This window comes from Dipodomys spectabilis, unplaced genomic scaffold, assembly GCF_019054845.1.
Source record: "Dipodomys spectabilis isolate Male_0828 unplaced genomic scaffold, ASM1905484v1 ptg000175l, whole genome shotgun sequence".
NCBI classification, from domain to species: domain Eukaryota; kingdom Metazoa; phylum Chordata; class Mammalia; order Rodentia; family Heteromyidae; genus Dipodomys; species Dipodomys spectabilis.
In genome coordinates, this window is record NW_024870852.1 from 11,196,487 (window position 1) to 11,220,603 (window position 24,117).

The 24,117-nt window shown below is 45.1% G+C and overlaps 1 protein-coding gene across 2 annotated transcripts in view; it reads left to right on the forward strand.

Moving 5' to 3' along the window:
• Nucleotides 1-23,133, forward strand: part of Cbfa2t2 (CBFA2/RUNX1 partner transcriptional co-repressor 2) — a 96,957-nt gene extending 73,824 nt beyond the window's left edge. The window contains exons 7-11 of one of the 2 annotated variants that reach the window (XM_042694443.1): nucleotides 1,224-1,309; nucleotides 5,629-5,824; nucleotides 11,408-11,476; nucleotides 16,019-16,209; nucleotides 22,268-23,133. In XM_042694443.1, the coding sequence (XP_042550377.1) occupies nucleotides 1,224-1,309; nucleotides 5,629-5,824; nucleotides 11,408-11,476; nucleotides 16,019-16,209; nucleotides 22,268-22,567 (842 nt within the window). In that variant the 3' untranslated portion in view covers nucleotides 22,568-23,133. The remainder of the gene's footprint in view (nucleotides 1-1,223; nucleotides 1,310-5,628; nucleotides 5,825-11,407; nucleotides 11,477-16,018; nucleotides 16,210-22,267) is intronic. The other variant, XM_042694444.1, reaches the window with a different exon arrangement.
• Nucleotides 23,134-24,117: the final 984 nt, after the last annotated feature.

The following is a 24,117-nucleotide window of genomic DNA, read 5'->3' on the forward strand; positions in this document are numbered from 1 at the left end:
ACACACTGGAATAAAGAATAAAGTTGTCTGGTGTTGTGGAGCATATCTGTTAAAAAAGTAAAAATATGTTGTCTTTTGAGGTAGAAGTACCAGTCCCACCAAAAAAAGTAAAATAATGATCAACTCATTCAAAGTAGCCTGATTCTGAGATACTACATTCCTAGAAATTTTGTAAATAGATTAAATATTAGTGATACTCAGCTGTTTCCAATCCACACTCTAATTCTGATTGTTAAACAGTTCATATTGCAGCAGAGAGAGAGGCAGAGAGAGAGATTGGCTTACAGGCATGAGCCACTGGAACTTGGCTGTCCCTGAGATTTTTTTGCTCAAGGCTCTAGTTTTCTACCACTTGAGGTATACACAGCTCCACTTCTGGCTTTTTGGTTGTTAGTTGGAGATAAGAGAATTACAGATTTTCTTACCCAGACTGGCTTTGAACAGATTTTTGCATCCTGAGTAACTATGATTACAGGTGTGAGCCACTGGTGCCTGACTAACCTATTCATTTTCTTTCTTTTTTTTTTTTCTTTCACTGATACCAGGACTTGTACTCAGGGTCTTGTACTTCTAACAACTAACACTCTAACACTTAAGCCATTTCTCCAGCCTTTTTTTTTTTTAATGCTGGTCCTGGGTCTTAAACTCAGGGCCTGGATACTGTCTCTGAACTTTTTTGCTTTAGTCTAATGCTACAGCTCTACTTCCTGCTTTTTGGTGGTTAATTGGAGATAAGAGTCTCATGGACTTTTTTGCTAGGGTTATCTTTGAGCTTCATTCCTCCTGGTCTCATCCTTCTGAGTCAAGTTCCACCATCCTGAGTAGCTAGGATTGTAGATATAAGCCACTGACACCTGGCTCTGTTTGTTTTTATGGAACAATTGATTTGTTGGAGTAGATGCCCCATTCCAGTGCTGGGGATCAAATCAAGGATCTTTTTTTTTTCCCCTCCGGCCCTCTCCCCCCAAACCAAGGATCTTATACAATAATATAAACTAGTCAAGCATTCTACTACTGAGCTATACTCGTAATCCCTGACTTTGTTTAATCTGAATACTAACCCTTTGTTATTATATCATTTTGTGGGTCCCACACCCTATTTTGAATCATTCTCTTAATAACATGCTCTTAGTTGGAAGTAATGTGTATTTATTTAGCCTGATAGAATCTGGTTCTCATTATTCTTCCTAGTGTCCTCAAATGTAATCTCTAATTTTTAATAGGTATAAATGGAAGCTATCAAGATGAGTTGGTAGACCACCGTTTGACAGAAAGGGAATGGGCTGATGAATGGAAACATCTTGACCATGTAAGGATTATAGCTTACATGTTTAATTTCCCTAACGTTCTAATTGTTAATGTTACCAGTCATTTAAATGTGCTTGAAGTTAACATAGCAAGAGCCATTTTTAACAAAAGCTGGTTTATGCACTATTCATTCAGCTGGAGAGCAACAGAATCCCTCTCAAGTCTTGATGGTGAGGTGATCTCTTCAAGTCATCAGACAAATTGTCATTTAAGAAATAATAAAGAAGCCGGGCGCTGGTGGCCCACCCCTGTAATCCTAGCTACTCAGGAGGCTGAGATCTGAGGATCACGGTTCAAAGCCAGCCCGGGCAGGAGAGACCGTGAGACTCCTATCTCCAATAAACCACCAGAAAACCGGAAGTGGTGCTGTAGCTCAAGTGGTAGAGCGTTCGCCTTGAGCTGAAGAGCTAAGGGACAGCGCCCAGGCCCAGAGTTCAAGTCCCACGACCAACCAAAAAAAAAAAAAAAGAAAGAATAAAGAAAAGGCTTGTGGCCAGGTGCCAGTGGCTCATGCTTGTAATCCTAGCTACTCAGGAGGCTGAGATCTGAGGATCGCAGTTCAAAGCCAGCCTGGGCAGGAAAGACTGTGAGACTCCTATCTCCAATAAACCACTAGAAAACTGGAAGTGGCGCTGCAGCTCAAGTGGTAGAGTGCTCGCCTTAAGCTGAAGAGCTGAGGGACAGCGCCCAAGCCCAGAGTTCAAGCCCCACGACAGACAAAAAAGAAAAAAGAGTTCAGCTTTGCTGATTCTTGCCTTTGTTTTTTGTTTTTGTTTTTGTTTTTTGTTTTTTTGTTGGTCGTGAGGCTTGAACTCTGTTCCTGGGCATTGTCCTCTGTGCCTGGGCATTGTCCCTCAGCTCTTCAGCTCAAGGCGAGCACTCTACCTCTTGAGCTACAATCCCACTTCCAGTTTTCTAGTGGTTTTTTATTAGAGATAAGAGTCCCACAGACTTTCCTGCCCAGGCTAGCTTTGAACCATGATCCTCAGATCTCAGCCTCCTGAGTAGCTAGGATTACAGGCATGAGCCACCAGCGAACCGGCTTGATTCTTGCCTTTATGATCAGAATAAAAAGTCCTTTTTGCTGTTGTTATTATTTGTGTGGGTCATCATCTCACGCCAGGTCCCTATCCTTGAGCTTTTCACTTTTTCAAGTGTGGTAGGGGGGCTGGGAAGTTGGCTCAGTGATAGAGCACTTACCTTGCATGCATGAGGCCCTGGGTTCGATTCCTCAGCACCACATAAGCAGAAAAAGCTGGAAGTGGTGCTGTAGCTCAAGTGGTAGAGTACTAGCATTGAGCTGAAGAGCTGAGGGACAGTGCCCAGGCCCAGAGTTCAGGCACCATGACTGGCAAAAAAAAAAAAAAAAAAAGCAAGTGTGGTAGGCTGGTGCTCTACCACTTGAGCCACAGCTCTACTTGGAGTTTTTTTTTTTTAACAAAAAAACAACAACTGATTAATTCGAAATAAGCATCTCCCAAATTTTCCTGTACAGCTGGCTTCAAACTGTGATCCTCACCTCAACTCCTGAGCAACTAGGATTACAGGTGTGAGCCATCAGTGCCACCTAGCTATTTCTTCTTTTTTCTTTTTTTTTTTTTTTTTCTTGAGGGGGGGGGGGTCTGGTCGTGGGGCCTGAACTCTGGGCCTGGGCGCTGTCCCTCAGCTCTTCAGCTCAATGTTAGTGCTCTACCACTTGAGCCAAGCGCCACTTCCAGCTTTTTTCCTTTTGCTTATGTGGTGCCAAGGAATCAAACCCAGGGCCTCATGCATGCAAGGCAAGCACTCTACCACTGAGCCACCTTCCAGCCCCTAGCTATTTTTTCTTCTTAATATTTGTCCCTGGTCCTTATTACTCAGGCCCATTGCATTACTATAAAAATCTGTTTTTTGTAAGTGGAGCTGTGACTCTGGGTGGAGTGATAGACTTGAGCACAAAAACTTAGAGACAGCACCCAGGCACTGAGTTCAAGCCCCAGGCCCCTCACACCAGATTTATCAAATAACTTGGTATATTTAGACAGATATTTAGTATTGTTAATCATAGTCTTTTTGTTTGTTTGTTTGTTTTTGTTAGTCATGGGGCCTGAACTCTGGTCCTGGGCGCTGTCCCTCAGCTCTTCAGCTCAAGGCTGAACTATACACTCTACCATTTGAGCCACAGCACCACTTCTGGCTTTTTCTGCTTCTGTGGTGCTGAGGAATTGAACCCAGGGCCTCATGCATGCAAGGCAAGCACTCTACCACTGATCCACCTTCCCATCCCTAATCATAGTCTTTAGTAGACCATGTTAATAATAATAATAAAAGGCCATGTTATAATAAGATTGTATGCCTGCGTTCACCTTGAAGAATCCTAAGAAGCACTCTGAAATCTGAAAAGCAAAGTCATATCATAATAACTTTTCAGTCAGTGATAAGTTAGATTTAAGAAGGTGAGAGGCTGGGAAGGTGGCTCAGTGGTAGAGCGCTTGCCTTCCATGCCTGAGGCCCTGGGTTCAATTCCTCAGCACCACATAAGCCAAAAGAAAAAAGCCGGAAATGGCACTGTGGCTCAAGTGGTAGAGAGCTAGCCTTGAGCTGAAGAGCTGAGGGACAGTGCCCAGGCCCAGAGTTCAGGCCTCACGACCGGACCTTCCCCCCCCCCCCCCCAAAAAAAAAGATTTAAGAAGGTGATCTCTAGCTGGGTGCAAGTTGCTCACACCTATAGTCCTAACTATTCAGGAGGCTGAGATCTGAGGGTTGTGGTTCAAAGACAGACTGGGCAGGAACATCCATGAGACTCTTTATCTTCAATTAACCACCAGAAAACCAGAAATGGCACTGTAGCTCAAGTGATTAGAGTGCTCACTTGAGTTGAAGAGCTGAGGGACAGACCAGGCCCAGAGTTCAAGCCCCATGACCAACAAGACCAAAAAAAAAAAAGAATATATCTTCTGCTAACAACATAGCTGTCTTTGGGTAAACACTCTGTGATGTTCATACCACAAAGAAATTGTCCAGTAGCCGGGTGCTGGTGGCTCACGCCTGTAATCCTAGCTACTCAGGAGGCTGAGATCTGAGGATTGAGGTTCAAAGCCAGCCCGGGCAGGAGAGACCGTGAGACTCCTATCTCCAATAAACCACCAGAAAACTGGAAGTGGCGCTGTAGCTCAAGTGGTAGAGCACTCGCCTTGAGCTAAAGAGCTGAAGGACAGCGCCCAGGCCCAGAGTTCAAGCCCCACGGCCAACCAAAAAAAAAAAAGAAATTGTCCAGTGATGTAATTCTCAGAACATATCCATTTCAGTGTATGTGTGCACACAATTGGCTCTCTATCCACAGATTTCACTTCCATGAGTTTGATACTACTGGGCAAGTTAGCCAACTATGAACAGAAAATATTCAGAGAAAAAGCTGAATGTGATAGCTTAAGCTTGTGATCCTTGAAAGACAGGGAGTTGATCCTGAGTAGAAGCCAGTCTAGAGAGTCTCTCTTTTTTTGTTGTTTTTTTGTTTTTCTTTTTTCCAGTCCTGGGTTTGAACTCAGGGCCTGAGCACTGTCCCTGAAGCCTCTTTATGCTCAAGGCTAGCACTCCACCACTTGAGCCACAGCACCATTTCCAGTTTCTTCTAAGTAGTTTAGTAGAGATGAGAGTCTCATAGACTTTCCTGCCTGGGTTATCTCTGAATGGTGATCCTCATCCTCGCGAGTAGCTAAGATTATAGGCATGAGCCACCAGCAACCAGCTAGAAATTCCCTCTTAATGAATAATAGCTTCCCTCTTTAACGTGGCTTCTCAGTGACAGAGGGAAACACAAATAGAATCACAGTCCAGACGAGCACAGCAATAAAGCAAGACCTTTACCTTGAAAATAATGCAAAAAGACTCTGGCAGAACATCCCCAAGTAGTAGAATGCCTGCTTAGCAAGCATGAGGCTGAGTTCAAATCATAGTTTGAAAACGAAAATATTCAAAGAAAAAATGAATTTTTATTCCTTAACAGCATAACAATTACTTTCATAGTATTTATATTAGGTAATCAGAGCAATCTGCGATGTAAATATATGGGAGGGAAATACATTTTATTTGCAAATGCTACATTATTCACTTAGCAACTTGAATATCCATGACATTTAGTATCTGCTTTGGGTCCTGGAAGCAAATCTCTGTGGATATGAAGGGATTTCTGTATATATTTAGCTAGAAGGTATAAGAAAGGCTTTCAGATGTATACTGCTATAATTTCTTATAATTTTTATATTGTTTAACCTAGCTTTGATTTTTCAGTATTCATTGTTAAATTTCTTTGTCCCATCTCTAACTTCCTCCACGGTTCAGGCTCTGAATTGCATTATGGAAATGGTAGAGAAAACGAGGCGTTCCATGGCAGTTCTGAGGCGCTGTCAGGAGTCTGATCGGGAAGAACTCAACTACTGGAAGAGACGATTTAATGAAAACACAGAGATGAGAAAAACGGGAACGGAGCTGGGCTCCAGGCAGCACAGCCCTGGGAGTGCAGATTCTCTCAGCAACGGTAAGGGCCAAGGCCTAATATGGTGGGAAGCACAGAAGGAATAGCAGCCTGTAGATTCCACCTAATAAGGCAAATGGAGGGTGTGGTTTTATTTATTTGTTTTTTGATAGTACTCAGTGTAGACCTTGGGGCCTCACACTTGCTAGGTCAGCACTGTTCTTTCCATTTTGTTTTGGTTCTTTTGTTTTGTTTTTAAAACAGAAAGTTGGTTTATAGCTCAGGATGGCCATGAACTTAAAATCCTGTGCCTCAGCCTCCCAAATGCTGGGATAATAAGCATGTATCACCACACCCAACCAGCAAGTCTGATTTACTTTTTTTTTTTTTCTGCCAATCCTGGGGCCTGAACTCAGGGCCTAAGCACTGTCCCTGAGCTTTTTTTTTTTTTTTTTTTTTTTGCTCAAGACTAGCACTCTGCCACTTGAGCCACAGCACCACCTCCAGCTTTTTCTATGTATGTAGTACTGAGGAATTGAACCCAGGGCTTCATGCATACTACTAGGCAAGCACTCTACCACTAAGGCACATTCCCAGTCCAAGTCTGATTTACTTTTTTTTTGGTTGGTCGTGGGGCTTGAACTCTGGGCTTGGGTGCTATCCCTCAGCTCTTCAGCTCAAGGCAAGCGCTCTACCGATTGAGCCACAGCACCACTTCTGGTTTTCTAGTGGTTTATTGGAGATAAGAGTCTCACAGACACCGGGCGCTGGTGGCTCACGCCTGTAATCCTAGCTACTCAGGAGGCTGAGATCTGAGAATCGCGGTTCAAAGACAGCCCGGGCAGGAAAGACCGTGAGACTCCTATCTCCAATAAACCACCAGAAAACCGGAAGTGGTGCTGTAGCTCAAGTGGTAGAGTGCTCGCCTTGAGCTGAAGAGCTGAGGGACAGCGCCCAGGCCCAGAGTTCAAGCCCCACGACTGACAAAAAAAAAAAATATATTTAAAAAAAAACGAGTCTCACAGACTTTCCTGCCCGGGCTGGCTTTGAACTTCGATCTTCAGATCTCAGCCTCCTGAGTAGCTAGGATTACAGGCGTGAGCCACCGGCGCCTGGCTGATTTACTTTTAAAGCAAAGTAGTGCTGAGTTGTGGGGTCAGGGAACCTTAGGTGGTTATGCAAAGTAAAGGAAAATTAAATATAGGCTTGGAAGACATGGTCAAGAAATGTATATTTTTCCTTGTCTCTACAAGGAATATTCTTAAATATTCATATTGTTTATGTGAATGTTTGTGGTTTAACAAATATTTTCTGTATATATGGGGAAAATGACACACGTATACCATGCACAAGCTAAGTGACAAATACGACGTTCGGTTGTTAAATTCAGCCAGGCTGAAGGTACCACCCTGCCAGGAAAAAAAAAAAACACTGTTGATTTGTCCTCCTCTGCTCTTATACCACACTCAACATGGACTCCTTTAAACTGCAGATGTATGGGGATTTCTCCCCACCAGCAAGCAATCCTGCAGACATAGACACAACTGAGTAAGGTGTCCTGTCCTGCAGTTCTCTTTTGGCACTATCTACCTGCCTGTAAGACCACATTGCACATTACATTTTTTTGTTGTTGTTGTTGGTCATAGGACTTGAACTCGGGGCCTCCCTGAGCTGCTTTTTGTTCAAGGTTAGCACTCTATCACTTTGAGCCACAGCACCACTTCTGGTTTTTGAGTGGTTAATTGGAGGTAAAAGTCTCATGGGGACTGCCCTGGCTGGCTTTGAACCTCAATCCTCAGATCTCAGCCTCCTGAGTAGCTAGGATCATAAAAGGCAACTATACTACAAAAGGTCTAGTTAGACCAACCTGGATTTTCTCATCTTGCTTCTTCCCAGCCTAAAGTAGCATAAATTACAGTAGTGTTTTTTTCAAGGATGCATACAGGAAGCCAGAGTTACCCCTAAAAATGTTCTATCAGTTTAACCCAGTAACTGAAAATGTGCCTCATCCAAAGGCACAGCTGAAATGATGGGCCATCTGTGATCACACTTTCTCCACCCACCCACTTGAAGTTTCCAAATGTTCATCAGGGAGGATGAATTTCTTCTTGTTACAGACCTAACATGTTCCATAGAGGACGGCTGTTAGTCTCAGGGGGGGAAAAACCTGCAAGAAAATTTTGAGGCCAAGCCAGAAATGACGCCATGTGTCCAATACTAAGTAGCTAAGGGATCCCACTTTTCCATCCCACCCACAACCTTGGATCTCAGGCTAACCATAGCTTAGCACCATTTTATGTGGGATGTCTAGTGTAACAAACGATTTTTTTTAATTACTTGGTGTGATTCCTTTCATAAAATCTTCAAAAACAGACAAAGCTAATCTCCAGGTCTCTGGGGGGGGTTGTCTTTGTACCAGTACTGGGGCTTGAACTCAAGGCCTAGGTATTATCCCTGAGCTTTGTCACTCAAGGCCCTTTTCACTCAAGGCTAGTGCTCTACCCCTTGAACCAATGTTCCACTTCCAGCTTTTTGCTGGTTAATTGGAAAAAAGAGTCTTACAGACATTCTTGTCCAGGCTGGCTTTGAACTGTGATTCTTAGATCTCAGTCTCCTAAGTAACTAGGGTTACAGGCATGAACCACTAGCACCCTACCCAAATCTTTTTTTGGGGGGAGATATTCATTGTGGGGCTTGAACTCTCGGCCTGGGCACTGTCCCTCAGCTCTTCAGCTCAAGGTAAGCGCTCTACCACTTGAGCCACAGTGCCACTTCTGGTGGTTAATTGGAGATAAGCGTCTCAGACTTTGCTGCTAATCTCAGACTCCTGAGTAGTTAGGATTACAGGCATAGGCCACTGGTGCCTGGCTTTGCCCAAATCTTTTAAATATCTAGCAGGTTAGAAGACAGCTAGGATTACTGGTGCATGCCACTGGCCTTGGGCAATATGTGCCTAGAATAGAAAGAAGGAAATTAGTAACTTCGAGAAAACAAGCTTGGGGGCTGGGAAGGTGGCTCAGTGGTAGAGTGCTTGCCTTTCATGCATGAGGCCCTGGGTTTGATTCCTCAGCACCACATAAGCAGAAAAAGCTGGAAGTAGGGCTGTGGCTCAAGTGGTAGAGCACTAGCCATGAGCTGAAGAGCTGAGGGACAAAGCCCAGGCCCAGAGCTCAGGCCCTATGACCAACAAAACAGAAAAAAAAAAACTTTTCAGAAGATAGATGTAAAAAAAAATCATAAGAATTTTCTTTTACAGTATTCTGATTTTCATTTACTATTGATGTCACAGAATTCAAGTGACTATTGAGAGAATGAAAGGAAAGGAAGTGTACATGGAGAGAAGTTTGCACCATGGCAAGTCAACAGATAATGTCTACAATTGGAAAATCAAGATGTAGTAGAATCAGTTATATGGGAATACCCCAGGGAAAAATGCCAGACTATCCAAGAAAGGACTAGAGGTGTACAATACATAACCTAGCAAGTGCAGGGCCCTGGTTCAAACTCCATCCTACAAACCCAAAAAAAAAATTGGTTGAAAGTAGATTCCCTCTGAAGGCAACAGTTGGTACTACTTTTTTTTTTTTTTCTCTTTTAATCAGCATTGTAGAATTCTTGGAGTTCTTATACTACTTGGATTTTTTTTTTGGTGGGGGGGGGGGGTGGGGAGAGGGCACCTCATGGGGTTTGAACTCAGGCCTGGGCTCTGTCCCTAAGCTTTTTTTACTCAAGGCTCTGCCAATTTTAGTTTTCTGGTGGTTGATTGGAGATAAGATTCTCATGGCCTTTTCTGCTCAAACTGGCTTTGAACCTCAGTCCTCAGATCTCAGCCTCCTGAGTAGCTGAGATTACAGGCACTTGATTTATTGGAATTCTTATATTTGTTGTCCCTTAAGGTAGAAGCTGATTTTTTTCCCCTCGCACCTAGGATTGGAGTTACAGCCTTGCACTCATCTGGCTTGCTCAGCTGGCATTCTACTACTTGAGACATGCCATTCTAGCACTGCTTTTTTTTTTTTTTTTTTTTTTATTTTGGAGATGGTGTCCTAGAAGATTTTCCTATTAGCTGCCTTTAAACCACTGTCCTCTAGATCTCAGCATCCTTGAACAGCTCAGATGACAGTGAATCACCAGTGCCCAGATAATTTGTGTGTGTGTGGGCGTGCGCGCGCGTGCATGCACGTGCACACACGGGCACATGTGTACTTGTATGCACATGCTAACACTGGGGTTTGAGCTTGGTGCCTGTATACTGTCCCTGAACTTTCATGCTCAAGCCTAGCACTCTGCCACTTGAGCCACAGCTCCTCTTCCATCATTTTAATTGTTGGAGATAAGAGTCTCATAGATTTTCCTGCCTGGGCTAACTTTGAACCTTGACCCTCATATTTTAGCCACCTACATTGCTAGTATTACAGGTGTGAGACTCGGGCACCAGCTCAGCTTAAAAAAACAAAAACAAAATTTTCCGGGCACCGGTGGCTCACACCTGTGAGCTACTTAGGAGGATAAGATCTGAGGATTGTGGTTCAAGCCAGCCCAGGCAGGAAAGTCTATGAGAGACTCTTATCCCAATTAACCACCAGAAAACTGTAAGTGGCGCTGTGGCTCAAGTGGTAGGGTGCTCACCTTGAGTTGAAGAGCTCAGGGACAGTGCCCAGGCCCAAAGTTCAAACCCCACCACCAACCAAAAAAAAAAAAAAGTATCACAGATTTTCCTGCCTGGGGCTGGCTTTGAGATCCTCACATCTCAGCCTCTAGAGTAGCTAGGATTACAGGCATGAGCCACCAGCACCTTGCTTTTCTGTTTTTTGTTTTGTTTTTGTCAGTCATGGGGCTTGAACTCTGGGCCTGGGCACTGTCCCTCAGCTCTTCAGCTTAAGGCTAGCACTCTACCACTTGAGCCACAGTGCCATTTCCAGCTTTTCTGCTTATGTGGTGCTGAGGTATTGAACCCAGGGCCTCATGTATGTAAGGCAAGCACTCTACCACTGAGCCACCTTCTCAGCCCCTTTTCTATTTTTGTGTGTGTGTGTGTTTGTGTATGTGTGTAGTTTATTGAAAATGAGAGTCTCACAGGCTTTCCAGCTGAGACTGGCTTCAAACTGTGATGCTGCTCAGATCTCAGCCTCCTTAGTAGCTAGGATTATAAACATGAGCCACCAGTACCTGGCTCAAAGCATTTTTTTTTAAAAAATAGAAGTTAGGCCATCCGGGGCCAGTGGCTCACACCTATAATACAAGCTATTCAGGAGGCTGAGATCTGAGGATCGTGGTTCAAAACCAGCCCAGGCAAGAAGCCTGTGAGACTCTTATCTCCAATAAACTACCAGAAAACTGGAACTGGCGCTGTGGCTGAAGTGGTAGAGTGCTTGCCTTGAGCTGAAAAGTGCAGGGACAGCGCCCAGGCCCAGAGTTCAAGCCTCACAACCAGCCTCCCACCCTACACGCCCCCGCCCCCCCCCAAAAAAAAAAAGTTAGGCCAGAGGACGGCAAGTCCTCTGGGGACTGCACATGGCCCTGGGTTTGAACTCAGCACTACAAAACAACAATACCCAATAAATACCATTTTTATTTGTGTCCTAACAATAAGGTTCCTTATTAAAGACAATTTCTGACACTGTACTTTTTATCACTCTTGTACAGATTCTCAGCGGGAATTTACCAGTAGACCAGGAACAGGATATGTACCTGTGGAGTTTTGGAAGAAAACAGGTATGTGTGTCTCTTCACCTAGGCTGCATGTACTCACTAGTTGGTGCAAGCTGGGAACACATACTAGGGGAAAGGCTGGTAACAGACCCTTTAGTATTTAATAATGTCTTCCTCATGGAGTTGTTGATTCCTGCTTCTTCCCTTCCAACTGATCCTGCATATCTCCTGACTATCTGTTGTGTCACCCTTTTACACCCTTCTCCTAGGTTACAGTGAGGCCTGAAGTACCCAGCTGTTTCCTTCCTTTTGATAGAAGTTGAATTAATCTCTCCTGCCTCACACAGTGTGTTCATGCTGCCACCACATTGGCTTCATTCAGCTCTTGGCGCAGCTTTTCAATCCCCAGTTCATTTACTCTCTATCCTAGTCAGGACTGTTCTTGGGCTAGAGATGTAACTCAGTGGTGAGGCAACATTTGCTTAGCATGTGCTAAGCTCTGGGTTCAGTCCCCAGCACCACAGAAAAAGAAATGTTAACAACAGTGAATCTAGTCAGATTCTTCACTTTCTTTCTTTCTTTTTTTCTTTTTGTCAGTCTTGTGGCTTGAACTCAGGGCCTGGGCACTGTCCTTGAGTTCTCTTTTTTTTTTTTGGGTCCGGTCGTGGGGCCTGAACTCTGGGCCTGGGCACTGTCCCTCAGCTCTTCAGCTCAAGGCTAGGGCTCTACCACTTGAGCCACAGCGCCATCCGGCTTTTTTCTTTTTTGCTTATGTGGTGCTGAGGAATCGAACCCAGGGCCTTATGCATGCAAGGCAAGCACTCTACCACTGAGCCACCTTCCCAGCCCCAAAGAACGTTTCATTTTTCTGCTATGGTTTTCTCTCTTTTTTTTTTTTTTTTTCCTAGCGCTGTACCACTTGAGCCACAGCGCTACTTTTGGCTTTTTTCTTTTTGGTTTTGTGGTGCTGAGGAACCAAACCTAGGTCCTCAGGCACGCAAGGCAAGCGCTCTACCACTGAGCCACCTTGAGTTCTTTTGCTCAAAGCTAGCACTCTACCACTGAGCCACAGTACTTTTTCTGTTTATGTGGTACTGAGGAATTACTTAGCCACATTCCCAGGCCAGATTCTTCATTTTCATGTGAAAGTTTTTGAACATTTCTTTTTAAGACCAAATGGTCCAGATTGAAATACAATTTGTAAGTTATAAGCCTTTTTTGTTGTTGTTGTTGGCCATGGGGCTTGAACTCTGGGCCTGGGCACTGTCCCTCAGCTCTTCAGCTCAAGGCGAGCGCTCTACCACTTGAGCTACAGAGCCACTTCCGGTTTTCTGGTGGTTTATTGGAGATAGGAGTCTCACAGTCTCTCCTGCCCGGGCTGGCTTTGAACCGCGATCCTCAGATCTCAGCCTCCAGAGTAGCTAGGATTACAGGCGTGAGCCACCAGCGCCCGGCTATAAGCCATTTTTTAGGGCGGAGGAATAGCTCAGTGGTAGAGTGCTTCCATGTGTGAAGCACTTCTAGTCCCCTGTACTTCCTCTCCTGTCTAATAAAAGATTACTTTTTAGTGTATTCTTGGGGAGAGGCAACTTGCAAAATGTCCAAAAATCAGTTATTAGTTACATTAGTTTATAGTTTTCCAAACAAAATTATTATTTTACCATGTGAAACAGTTTGAAAAACTTCATGCAACTGGAAAAGGAAAAACGTATATTATATTGATAAGTGGAGTAGAATTGTGAGAAATGAAGCTGTTGTAAGGTAGAAAAAAAGATTATCATATGCATGATCTCCTTGTAATTAGTAACTGACTGCTTAGGGAGGTTTTAGGTTAAGGACCCAACTTTGATGTTGAGCCAGCTAGACAAAAGTCCTTGCTCAGTTTTAAAAGTGCTGTCTGTTAACATACATGGCCTCCAATAAGGCAGATACCCAAACTGTAATTTTTATCAATTCATCCGTAAACTGTGAGGGTAAATTCTATTGATTCTAGAAGTACTCACCATGAGATCTGAGAATCAAGGTTTGAAGCCAGCCCAGACAAAAAGTATAAGATGGGAAGGTGGCTCACTGGTAGAGTGCTTGCTTCACATGCATGAGGCTCTGGGTTTGATTCCTCAGCACCACATAAAAACTGGAAGTGGTGCTGTGGCTCAAGTGGTAGAGCCGTAGCCTTGAACTGAAGAGCTGAGGGACAGTGCGCAGGCCCAGAGTTCAGGCCCCACGACCGGACCAAAAAAAAAGACTCATTTCCAATTAGCCAGCAAAAAGTCAGAAATTGACATGTAGCTCTCAAGTAGTAGACAGACAGCCTTGAGTTCAAGCCTCAGTAACAGCACACACACACAAAAAAAATAAGTATCACTCACCACATCTAACCTCTACCTGTGGTGACCATAATAGGTCTGTGTAGCTAGCCTGAGGAAAAGAAGTCAGTCCTTAGCCTATGGGTAAAGCTTTCTTAAGGCTAGAGCAATAAGATACGAATTTATAGGGGCTGGGAAGGTGGCTCAATGGTAGAGTGCTTGCCTTGCATGCATGAGGCCCTGGGTTTGATTCCTCAGCACCATATAAGCAGAAAAAGCCAGAAGTGGGGCTGTGGCTCAAATGGTAGAGTGATCGCCTTGAGCTGAAGAGCTGAGGGGCAGCATCCAGGCCAGAGTTCAGGCTCCATGACCAACCAAAAACAAGAAAAAAAAAAAAAAAGAATTTCTAGCACAGCAGTCTTGAACAGAGTTCCTTAATCTTTGTTGTGTAGTCCTGTGGACTCACATGAATTCACATTTTCATTTGACTAATGTCAAAATGCAAAGAGCATATCATGTGGCATGCCCATGAGGGCTGGTCATAGGTGACTGGATAGTAACTGCCAAATCTAGATATCTAGCTCATCTTTTTTTTTCCTTCTTGTTGTTGTTATTTGTCATGGGGCTTGAACTCAGGGCTTGGGCACTGTCCCTGTGCTTTTTTTGCTCAAGACTAGTACTCTACCACTTTGAGCCACAGCACCATTTCTGGTTTTCTGGTGGCTAGTTGGAGGTAAGAGTCTCACAGACTTTCCCTCCTGGTCTGGCTTTGAACCATGATCCTCAGATCTCAGCTCCTGAGTAGCTAGGATTATAAGTGTGAACCACCAGCGCTTTTTTTTTTTCTTTTTTTGCAAATTCTTCATTGTGATTAAATGATTACAAAATTTCACCAATTTCACAGTATTGTAGGATAGTGATGCTTAGTTAAAGTCACAAACACAGGGCTGGGAAGGTGGCTCAGTGGTAGAGTGCTTGCCTTGCATGCATGAGGCCCTGGGTTCAATTCCTCAGCACCACATAAGCAGGAAAAAATAGCTGGAAGTGGCACTGTGGCTCAAGTGGTAGAGTGCTAGCCTTGAGCTGAAGAGCTGAGGGACAGTGCCCAGGCTAAAGTTTATGAGTTCTGTGAGCTTTTTTTTTTTTTTTTTCTTTTTGGTTGGTCATGGTGCTTGAACTCTTGGCTTGGGCACTGTCCCTGCGCTCTTCAGCTCAAGGCGAGCACTCTACCGCTTTTGCCACAGCACCACTTCTGGTTTTCTAGTGGTTTATTGTAGATAAGAGTCTCACAGGGGCTGGGAAGGTGGCTCAGTGGTAGAGCACTTGCCTGGCATGCTTGAGGCCCTGGGTTCGATTCCTTAGCACCACATAAGCAAAAAGAAAAAAGCCAGAAGTGGAGCTGTGGTTCAAGTGGTAGAGAGCTAGCCTTGGGCTGAAGAGCTGAGGGACAGCGCCCAGGCTCAGAGTTCAGGCCCACAACTGGAGTCTCACAGACTTTCCTGCCCAGGCTGGCTTTGAACCGCGATCCTCAGATCTCAGCCTCCTGAGTAGCGAGGATTTACAGGCATGAGCCACCAGTGCCCAGCAAGTTCTATGGGCTTTGACAATACAGTTCTTTCTTTTACATCGGGTGATATGTACATTCCTTTCCTTTTGCATAGCGTCAGCTGCTCCCTCTTTCCCACTCATTCGTTCCCTCCCATCGCTGCATTGAGTTGCTTAGTTCGTTTTGATCAATGTCCAGTGCAAGCTCATCTTTCTTTGATGTGAGAAGTCTCCAGAATCAAAATCTCCTCTAGTCACTTATTTGTCCCTGTATACTCCAGGGACACCTCACCCTATCACTTGTTATTATGCCTGCTCTTGGTATATTACTCATCTCATTGCATAGCATTGCCATTCTCTTTCCTTCACCTCCACTTTATTATTTATTTATTTATTTATTTATTTATTTATTTATTTATTTATTTATTTATTGTCCAGTTGTGGGGCCTGAACTCTGGGCCTCGGTGCTGTCCCTCAGCTCTTCAGCTTAAGGCCAGCGCTCTACCCACTTCCGGCTTTTCTGCTTATGTGGTGCTGAGGAATTGAACCCAGGGCCTTATGCATGCAAGGCAAGCACTCTACCACTGAGATACCTTCCCAGCCCCATCTCCATTTTAGATAGATACTTTGGTACTGCCAGTATCATGTTCCCTGATATGCAACCTGTTTCTTCTGCTTTGTCCTTCTTAGAAATGCTGGGAAGGGGAGGGGAAAGATTTCCCGGCCAGTTGATTTTACTGTCACTTTCTTCCAGAAGAAGCTGTGAATAAGGTGAAAATTCAGGCCATGTCAGAAGTACAGAAGGCAGTTGCTGAGGCTGAGCAAAAAGCCTTTGAAGTGATTGCAACAGAGAGAGCTCGAATGGAACAAACCATAGCAGATGTCAAACGACAGGCCGCAGAAGATGCCTTCCTTGTGATCAATGAGCAAGAAGAGTCAACCGAGGTCAGAGTTCTACTAGGCTATGGTCTGGGCAAGGCAGTAAGACATAGAGCCCACTCTTGAACTAGACAATTTTAATTTTTAGCCAGTTACAATAGAGTTTTTCACTTGCATGCATGACATTTAGCTCTGTATATGTACTTTCTTTTTGGTTTTCACAGTAACCCAATAAGGTAGAGATTATTGCTTCTCTAATTTACAGTAGAGAAAACTAGCTCAGGAGATTGAACTGACATAATCCTGAAATTCTGAAGACAGATACTGAAGTAAGAAAAGCAGGGTAGGGCTGGGAAGGTGGCTCAGTGGTAGAGCACTTGCCTTGCATGCCTGAGGCCCTAGGTTCAATTCCTCAGCACCACATAAGCAAAAAGAAAAAAGCTAGGAGTGGTGCTGTGGCTCAAGTGGTAGAGCACTAGCCTTGAGCTGAAGAGCTGAGGGACAGTGCCCAGGCCTAGAGTTCAGGCCCCATGACTGGACCCAAAAAAAAAAAAAAGAAAAGAAAAGCAGGGTACTGGGCTGGAGATATGGCTCCCATAGGGTGTCAACTGAAGAAGCAAGCCGATTGACAGCACAAGGCCCTGAGTTCAAATTTGAGTACTGCAGGGGAAAAAAAAAAAAAAAAGCCAGGGTTGAGCCGGGCGCTGGTTGCTCACACCTGTAATCCTAGCTACTCAGGAGGCTGAGATCTGAGGATCGTGGTTCAAAGCCAGCCCGGGCAGGAAAGACCGTGAGACTATCTCCAATAAACCACCAGAAAACCGGAAGTGGCGCTGTAGCTCAGGTGGTAGAGCACTCACCTTGAGCTGAAGAGCTGAGGGACAGCGCCCAGGCCCAGAGTTCAAGCCCCACGACCGACAAAAAAAAAGAAAAAAAAAAAGCCAGGGTTGGTAGCTTGTACCTACAATTCTAGCTACTCAGGAGGCTGAGATCTAGATAATAAATCTTTGTTGAAAAGTCCATGAAATGGGCTGGGAAGGTGGCTGAGTGGTAGAATGCTTGCCTTGCATGCATGAGGCCCTGGGTTCGATTCCTCAGCACCACATAAGCCGAAAAGGCCAGAAGTAGCACCGTGGCTCAAGTGATAGAGTGCTAGCCTTAAGCTGAAGAGCTGAGGGACAGTGCCCAGGCCCAGAGTTCAGGCCCCACGACTAATCCAAAAAAAAAAAAAAAAAAAGTTCATGAAACTTTATTTCTAAATAACCAGTAAAAAGCCAGGCTGGAGGGATAATTTAAGTGATAGAATGCCAGCCAAGCAAGCTTGAGGCCCCTAATTTCAAGCCTCAGTTCCAGCAAAAGGAAGATAAAACCACAGTCCTATGACATCTAGTCTCTTTACAAATAGGACAGCTCTTATGAGCTGAAACACATTAGGCAGACCTGCTCAGTGCCTATGTTGGGCGGAGCACATGATGATGGAGACAAAAGGAAGAAACTGAAAAGGAAAACACATTTGATAACCAGGCATGGGTGGCTCATGCCTGTAATACTAGCTTTTCTGAGGATAGAGTTCAAAGCCAATCCAGGCAGATAATTTCCAGAGACTCTTATCTTCAATTAACCACTAAAATCCTGGAAGTGGAAGTGTAGAGTGACAACTTTGAAAAAAAGCCAAGATATATGAGTATAAGGCCCTGATTTCTAGCCCTAATAATGCAAAAAAAAAGCATTTGACAGTAACATTTTAATAATCCTGACAGTACTTTTGACTATCATGAAGTTTTTCTCTAACTTTCATTGTAGTTATTTTTCAGGCTTAAAAATTTTGAGAAACGGGCTGGGAAGGTGGCTCAGTGGTAGAGTGCTGGCCTTGCATGCGTGAAGCCCTGGGTTTGATTCCTCAGCACCACATAAGCAAAAAGAAAAAAGCTGAGCCGGGCGCTGGTGGCTCACGCCTGTAATCCTAGCTACTCAGAAGCTGAGATCTGAGGATTGAGGTTCAAAGCCAGCCCGGGCAGGAGAGACCGTGAGACTCTTATCTCCAATAAACCACCAGAAAACCGGAAGTGGCACTGTGGCTCAAGTGGTAGAGCGCTCGCCTTTAGCTGAAGAGCTGAGGGACAGCGCCCAGGCCCAGAGTTCAGGCCCCACGACTGGACCCAAAAAAAATTTTTTTTTGAGAAACAAGCCTGCCTCTGTAAGTATGGTAATTCTCTTCTGCTGAGGCACTAATAGCTAATTTTAAGCCATTGTCTTAAAATAAAATACATTTTCATTTTTTTGTTTTTGTTTTTAGAATGCTAAGGTTCAAACTCTGAGCTCTACCACTGAGTTATACTCCCAGATCTGGGTTTTAGTTATTTTAAAATTAAACAAGTTTGTTGGGGTTTCTTTGTGTGTTTGTTGTTGTTATTTGAGCACGCATGCGTGTGTGTGTGTGTCTGTCTGTCTGTCTGTCTGTCATGGGGCTTGAACTCTCTGGGCCTTGGTATTGTCCTCAGTTCTTCATCTCAAGGCAAACACTCTACCACTTGAGCCACAGCACCACTTACAGTTTTCTGGTGCTGTATTGGAGATAAGAGTTTCATGGACTTTCCTGCCCAGGCTGGCTTTAAACTGTAATCCTCAGATCTCAGCCTCTTGCGTAGTAGGATTACAGGCGTGAGCCACTGGCGCCTGGCTAAACAGTACAAGTTTTATTTTTTCCTTGTTAAATGACCCATTTAAATACAGTGATGCCAAGCATAGCCAGGTAAAGACAAATTTGCTTTATAAAAGACCCTGCGTGTGAAAATACAACTTCTTTAAGCCTTCCTTTCTCCTTACCCCTCCTACTTTTTCTCTACAATTATTCTGTTTTGTTTGAAACAGGGTGGCCTCAAACTCAGTTCTCATGCTCAGCCTCCTGAATACCAAGATTATAGGTGTGAACCACCATATCCAGTTTGTAGAGTTGGTTGTTTTTTTTTCAGTGCTGAGGATCAAACTCAGGCTTGTATATGCTAGACAAGCATCCAGCCACTGAGATATATCCTCAGTTTTTGCTTTTGTTTTTGAACTCTTTAGGTAGATGCTCTTATTATTTGCATTTGGCCTCTTTTTACATGGGTTGTTTTTTAGGTAGAGCCTCACTTTTTTCTTTTTTTTTTTGTCGGTCATGGGGCTTGAACTCTGGGCCTGGGCACTGTCCCTCAGCTCTTCAGCTCAAGGCGAGCGCTCTACCACTTGAGCTACAGCGCCACTTCCAGTTTTCTAGTGATTTATTGGAGATAGGAGTCTCAGGTCTCTCCTGCCCGGGCTGGCTTTGAACCGCGATTCTCAGATCTCAGCCTTCTGAGTAGCTAGGATTACAGGCGTGAGCCACCAGTGCCCGGCTGAGCCTCACTTTTTGCATTGATGAGGAACACACAAACACACACACGTCGCCATAGTGTTTTGAGGATAACAAGCACATGCCATCAAGCCTAGACTTTGAGATGGAGTCCTATGAGCTGCTTTTTCACCAGCCTAGCTTCAGACTGTAACCTCCTGACCTCTGCCTCCCAAGTAGCTAAGATTTTAACATTGAGCCACCATGCAGACTTCTGTGTGTAAAGAAGGAATAGTGATTTTTGGTTGAGGATGAGTTCTAGACTGCATAGGTTCAAATCCTAAGCCTGTATTTTTTTCTGCCACGTGTCATTTGGATGTTTATAACATCATTCAAGGAACCACAGAAAATCAGCACAGCAGCCAGCCACAGGCATCAACAGTAAGCCTGTATGTGCATCCTATCATCTACCATAAGCATGTATGTCTATCCTATCATCTACCAAATGATTACAAATGGGAACTTCCTACCTCCCCATTTAGAGATTTTTTAAGAAGCCTTTACTTATTTATTTTGTGCCAATACTAGTTTGAGCCTGGGCACTGTCCCTTAGCATTTCCACTCAAGGCTGGTACTCCAGCTCTTAAGTCACCTCCACTTCCAAGAGGTTATCTTTTTTTTTTTTTGTCGGTTGTGAGGCTTGAACTCTGGACCTGAATGCTGTCCCTCAGCTCTTCAGCTCAAGGCTAGCGCTCTACCACTTGAGCCACTGCACCACCTCTGGTTTTCTGAGTGTTTTATTGGAGATAAGAGTCTCATGGACTTTCCTGCCTGGGCTGGCTTTGAACCACGATCCTCAGATGTTAGCCTCCTGGGTAGCTAGGATTATAGGCATGAGCCACCAGCGCCTGGTGAGGTTATCATTTTTAAACCATGTATAAAGTGGCCTAAGATGAAGCATACACCAACATCTACCCCAGAAACCTTTCCAAAACAGGGATGTATGTAGAGCCTAAGCTTTTGTTTGCATTGACTAGGTAAACTGGTTTCCTTCCATTTTCTGCATAAAACAGATCTCACTGACATTTCACTGGTGTCTGTGCAGTTTCTCCTTGTCCTGTAAGAAGCTCTTTGGCAGGGGCTTGAATTGTAGTCCTCTTCTAGTCCCACTTAGCATTCATACTGAAAGCCATCCTCCCTTAAAGAATCGACTTTCTTCTCTCTCCAGTGGATATAGCAGCCTCTGTCCTGCTACCTTGGTAGTTTGGGGCTTTAGGAGGTTGTTTGTACATTTGTTTGTGGTACTGGACTTTGGACTCAGGGCCTCACACTCATTAATAAGCACCCACCCCACCACTTGAACCAAACCTCCAGCTGAGACCTGTCATTTTTAGGAAGATAAAATAAATTCTTGTTATGAATCCCATTCTTCCTGATAATTTCATCAGAATAGTGCATAAGACTTGTCTGTCAGCAGTGGGTCCTGGAGTCCTTGTGCGGAGGGCACGTGCATATCACTAGTGGCCTGAGCCTGTGCTGGGCTGCACTGTGGCCACCTTTATTCTAAGGTGCTCTTCTCTCCTAGCCAACTGGGAGAGGCATCCAGTTGTCTGTCTGGTGTCTGTAGTGCTGCTTTCATGTCTTGCTTTCAGTTCTCCCAATGCCTTGATTAGCTCATGTGTTCTGTAATAGAATTGCTACATTCTCAGCTGATAGTTTTGCTGAGCTCTGGTAGTACCTTCCCCCTCTGAAAAAGTTCAAGAAGGAATGAGAAAGTGCTATCACTTCAGGGCTAAGTTTCCTTGAGGACAGACAGACCTCTTTCTCCCCAAATCCCAGGCCGTCAGCAAAGGAGAATGGGTAGCACAGGTGCCCAAAGCAGAAATACACAGTCACCTCCCTCTTCCCCATCCATCCCAGTTCCTTAGCAGGTGGCTTTTTTGGAAGAGGTCCACTTATGCAAGGTGGCTCATGCCTATAACCTAGCTTCTCAGGAGGCTGAGATCTAAAGATTGATGTTGGAAGCCAGCCCAGGCAGGAAAGTCTGAGGGACACTCATCTCAAATTAACTATCATAAAGCCAGATGTGAAACTGGGGCTCAAGTGGTAGAGCACTAGCCTTGAGTGAAAAAGCAAAGGACAGCACCCAGGCCCTGAGTTCAAGCCCCTGTGCTGGCACACACACACACAAAAAAATGTTAATAAAAACAACAGGGCTCATTCCTCCATTGGAAGGAATGAATGTCCACCTATGGTGTGTTTAGAAGGTGTCTGTTGCAGGAGCACTGGGGATGAGGTAATTTACTCTCTGAGAAGCCAAGCAGGTGTCAGAAGATAAATCTGTGTCTTAAGCTGGAGGAGGGCTTGTGCCTGCCCAGGCTGTACATGTACCCTGTATCTTTTTTTTTTTTTCTTTCGGTCAGTTGTGGGGCTTGAACTCTGAGCCTGGGCACCGTCCCTCAGCTCTTCAGCTCAAGGTGAGCGCTCTACCACTTGAGCCACAATGCCACTTCCGGTTTTCTGAGTGGAGATAAGAGTCTCACAATCTTTCCTGCCCGTGCTGGCTTTGAACCATGATCCTCAAATCTCAGCCTCCTAAGTAGCTAGAATTACAGCCATGAGCTACCAGCGCTAGTCCCCTATGTCTTTTGGGTAGTTCTCCTGCTCTGCATATGAAGGACATTCAGAACAGGGTATGTCTGTCTTTCTCATGGTTGAACTAGTAGCAAGGAGTACCATGTAGGTAACATTGACAAATGAGAAGCCCACCCCTTGAGATCCTAGCAGCTACTAACTGATGCCTATGTCTTGCAGAACTGCTGGAACTGTGGCCGCAAAGCTAGCGAGACGTGCAGTGGCTGCAACATTGCCCGGTACTGCGGCTCCTTCTGCCAGCACAAGGACTGGGAGCGGCACCACCGCCTCTGTGGCCAGAGTCTGCATGGTCAGAGTCCCCATAGCCAGAGCCGGCCACTGCTTCCTGGAGGGAGGGGCTCCTCAGCCAGGTCAGCTGACTGCAGTGTGCCCAGCCCAGCCCTAGACAAGACCTCGGCCACCACCTCACGTTCCTCAACTCCTGCCTCTGTAACAGCCATTGATGCCAATGGACTCTGAGCCCCAGACTCCACCCACCCTTATGGCCACTCCATGTGACAGAGCCCTTGCAGCAAGGATTTGACTGTTGGATCCAGGAGCTGTTGGGTCATTGTCAAGAACTGAAGTGAAAGCAGGACTTGACCAAACCTCCCTGCAACTTGTCAAGAATGTGCAGAAGAACTAGTATGTTGGACTTTGCACACAGGTGGCCTGAACTGCCTCCTCGGTAGCTCTCCCATGTTCCTCTCCCAGTCAGAGCTGGCTTAGCCAGCCCATTCAGTGCAGATCACCAGCTCCCCACCTGCTTCACTGGCAGACTGTCACAGTGCTGGCCAAGCTGGCTGCAACTCACCCCTGTACTATCTAGTTCCTGCTCCATCCATGGGCCTCATGTGCCAGAGGCCAGGACGCAGACAGCAGGCTGAGGAGGCCTCTCAGCCTCACAGGGACTTGGGTAGGCGAAAAGCTGTACTCAGGACTCATCCTCTGCCCAGAAAAGGGCAAAAAAGAAGCCAGTACTTCAGTTGAAGCACTCCTAATGCTAAGAAGGAATAAAAATAAGTTTTCCCTGACATTGAAAAGTATTTTGGACTAGTTTCCAACCTGGCTGGCTCCTTTAGTTTGGAACCCATTTTTCTTCCATATCTCACTTGATTTTGTGTGTGCAGAAAATAGTTTCCAGCACTTGGACTGGTCCAAGAGAAAATGGGACTCCTTTGTGTTAGTCTTCTCTCTGAGCATGCTGGCCAAACTAGTATCATTAAATTACTGAGCAGGACATCTCTTGGAAGTTCAGGGCCCTCTGCCACTGCTTGACTGTTTGCATAGTCATCTTCTATGTCCTTTTCTCTCAGACCGCATATGACCGACTCTGGGCATTGTCTGCCTGTGGGCTCTGGTTAGTACTGTTAGGCTGCAGCAGTTACATGAGCTGGGCCGGAGTGTGAGGACTTAGCACAACAGGCTGGTGTTAGCTGAGCAGCCCTCTGGACCTGAAGAGGCTCCTCACACCTGGTTCCTGGCATTATGGCTATGACATCAATTCATTATCAGGCACACAGGCTCAGTCTCCCTTCTCACATGACCTGTTCAGTACATTCCTTCAGCTCAGGAAGATTGTGTGACATGTAAGAGCTGTTTGGGAAAGCTTTCTACCTGCTCCCCTGGCTGTCCAGCCCCTCCCTACTCCCCAGAGTGGTGGGCGCTACTTCACACCTTCTCTGCCAGCACAGGGACCTACTCCCACTTATTCCCTACGGAGCTCCAGCATCCTCCCCTGTCCTGTGGAATCACTTGGGGTGAGTTGCTTGACCTTGTTCCTGCTGGCTTTTGAAAGCCATGGTTAGATTGCCACTTTCTGTGCACTGACCTGATCTGAATTAAAAGCCCTATTGGTCCCATACAGGAAAGTGATGGGCATGGTGGCATGGGCCTCCCATATAGTTGTAACATACTTAAGAGCTTTTAAGTCCCTACTGTACCTTAATCAAAGATTTTCAGTTTTTCAAAGAAACCTGGTACAGGGAACTTAAGACTTGCTGGGGCTGGGAAGGTGGCTCAGTGGTGGA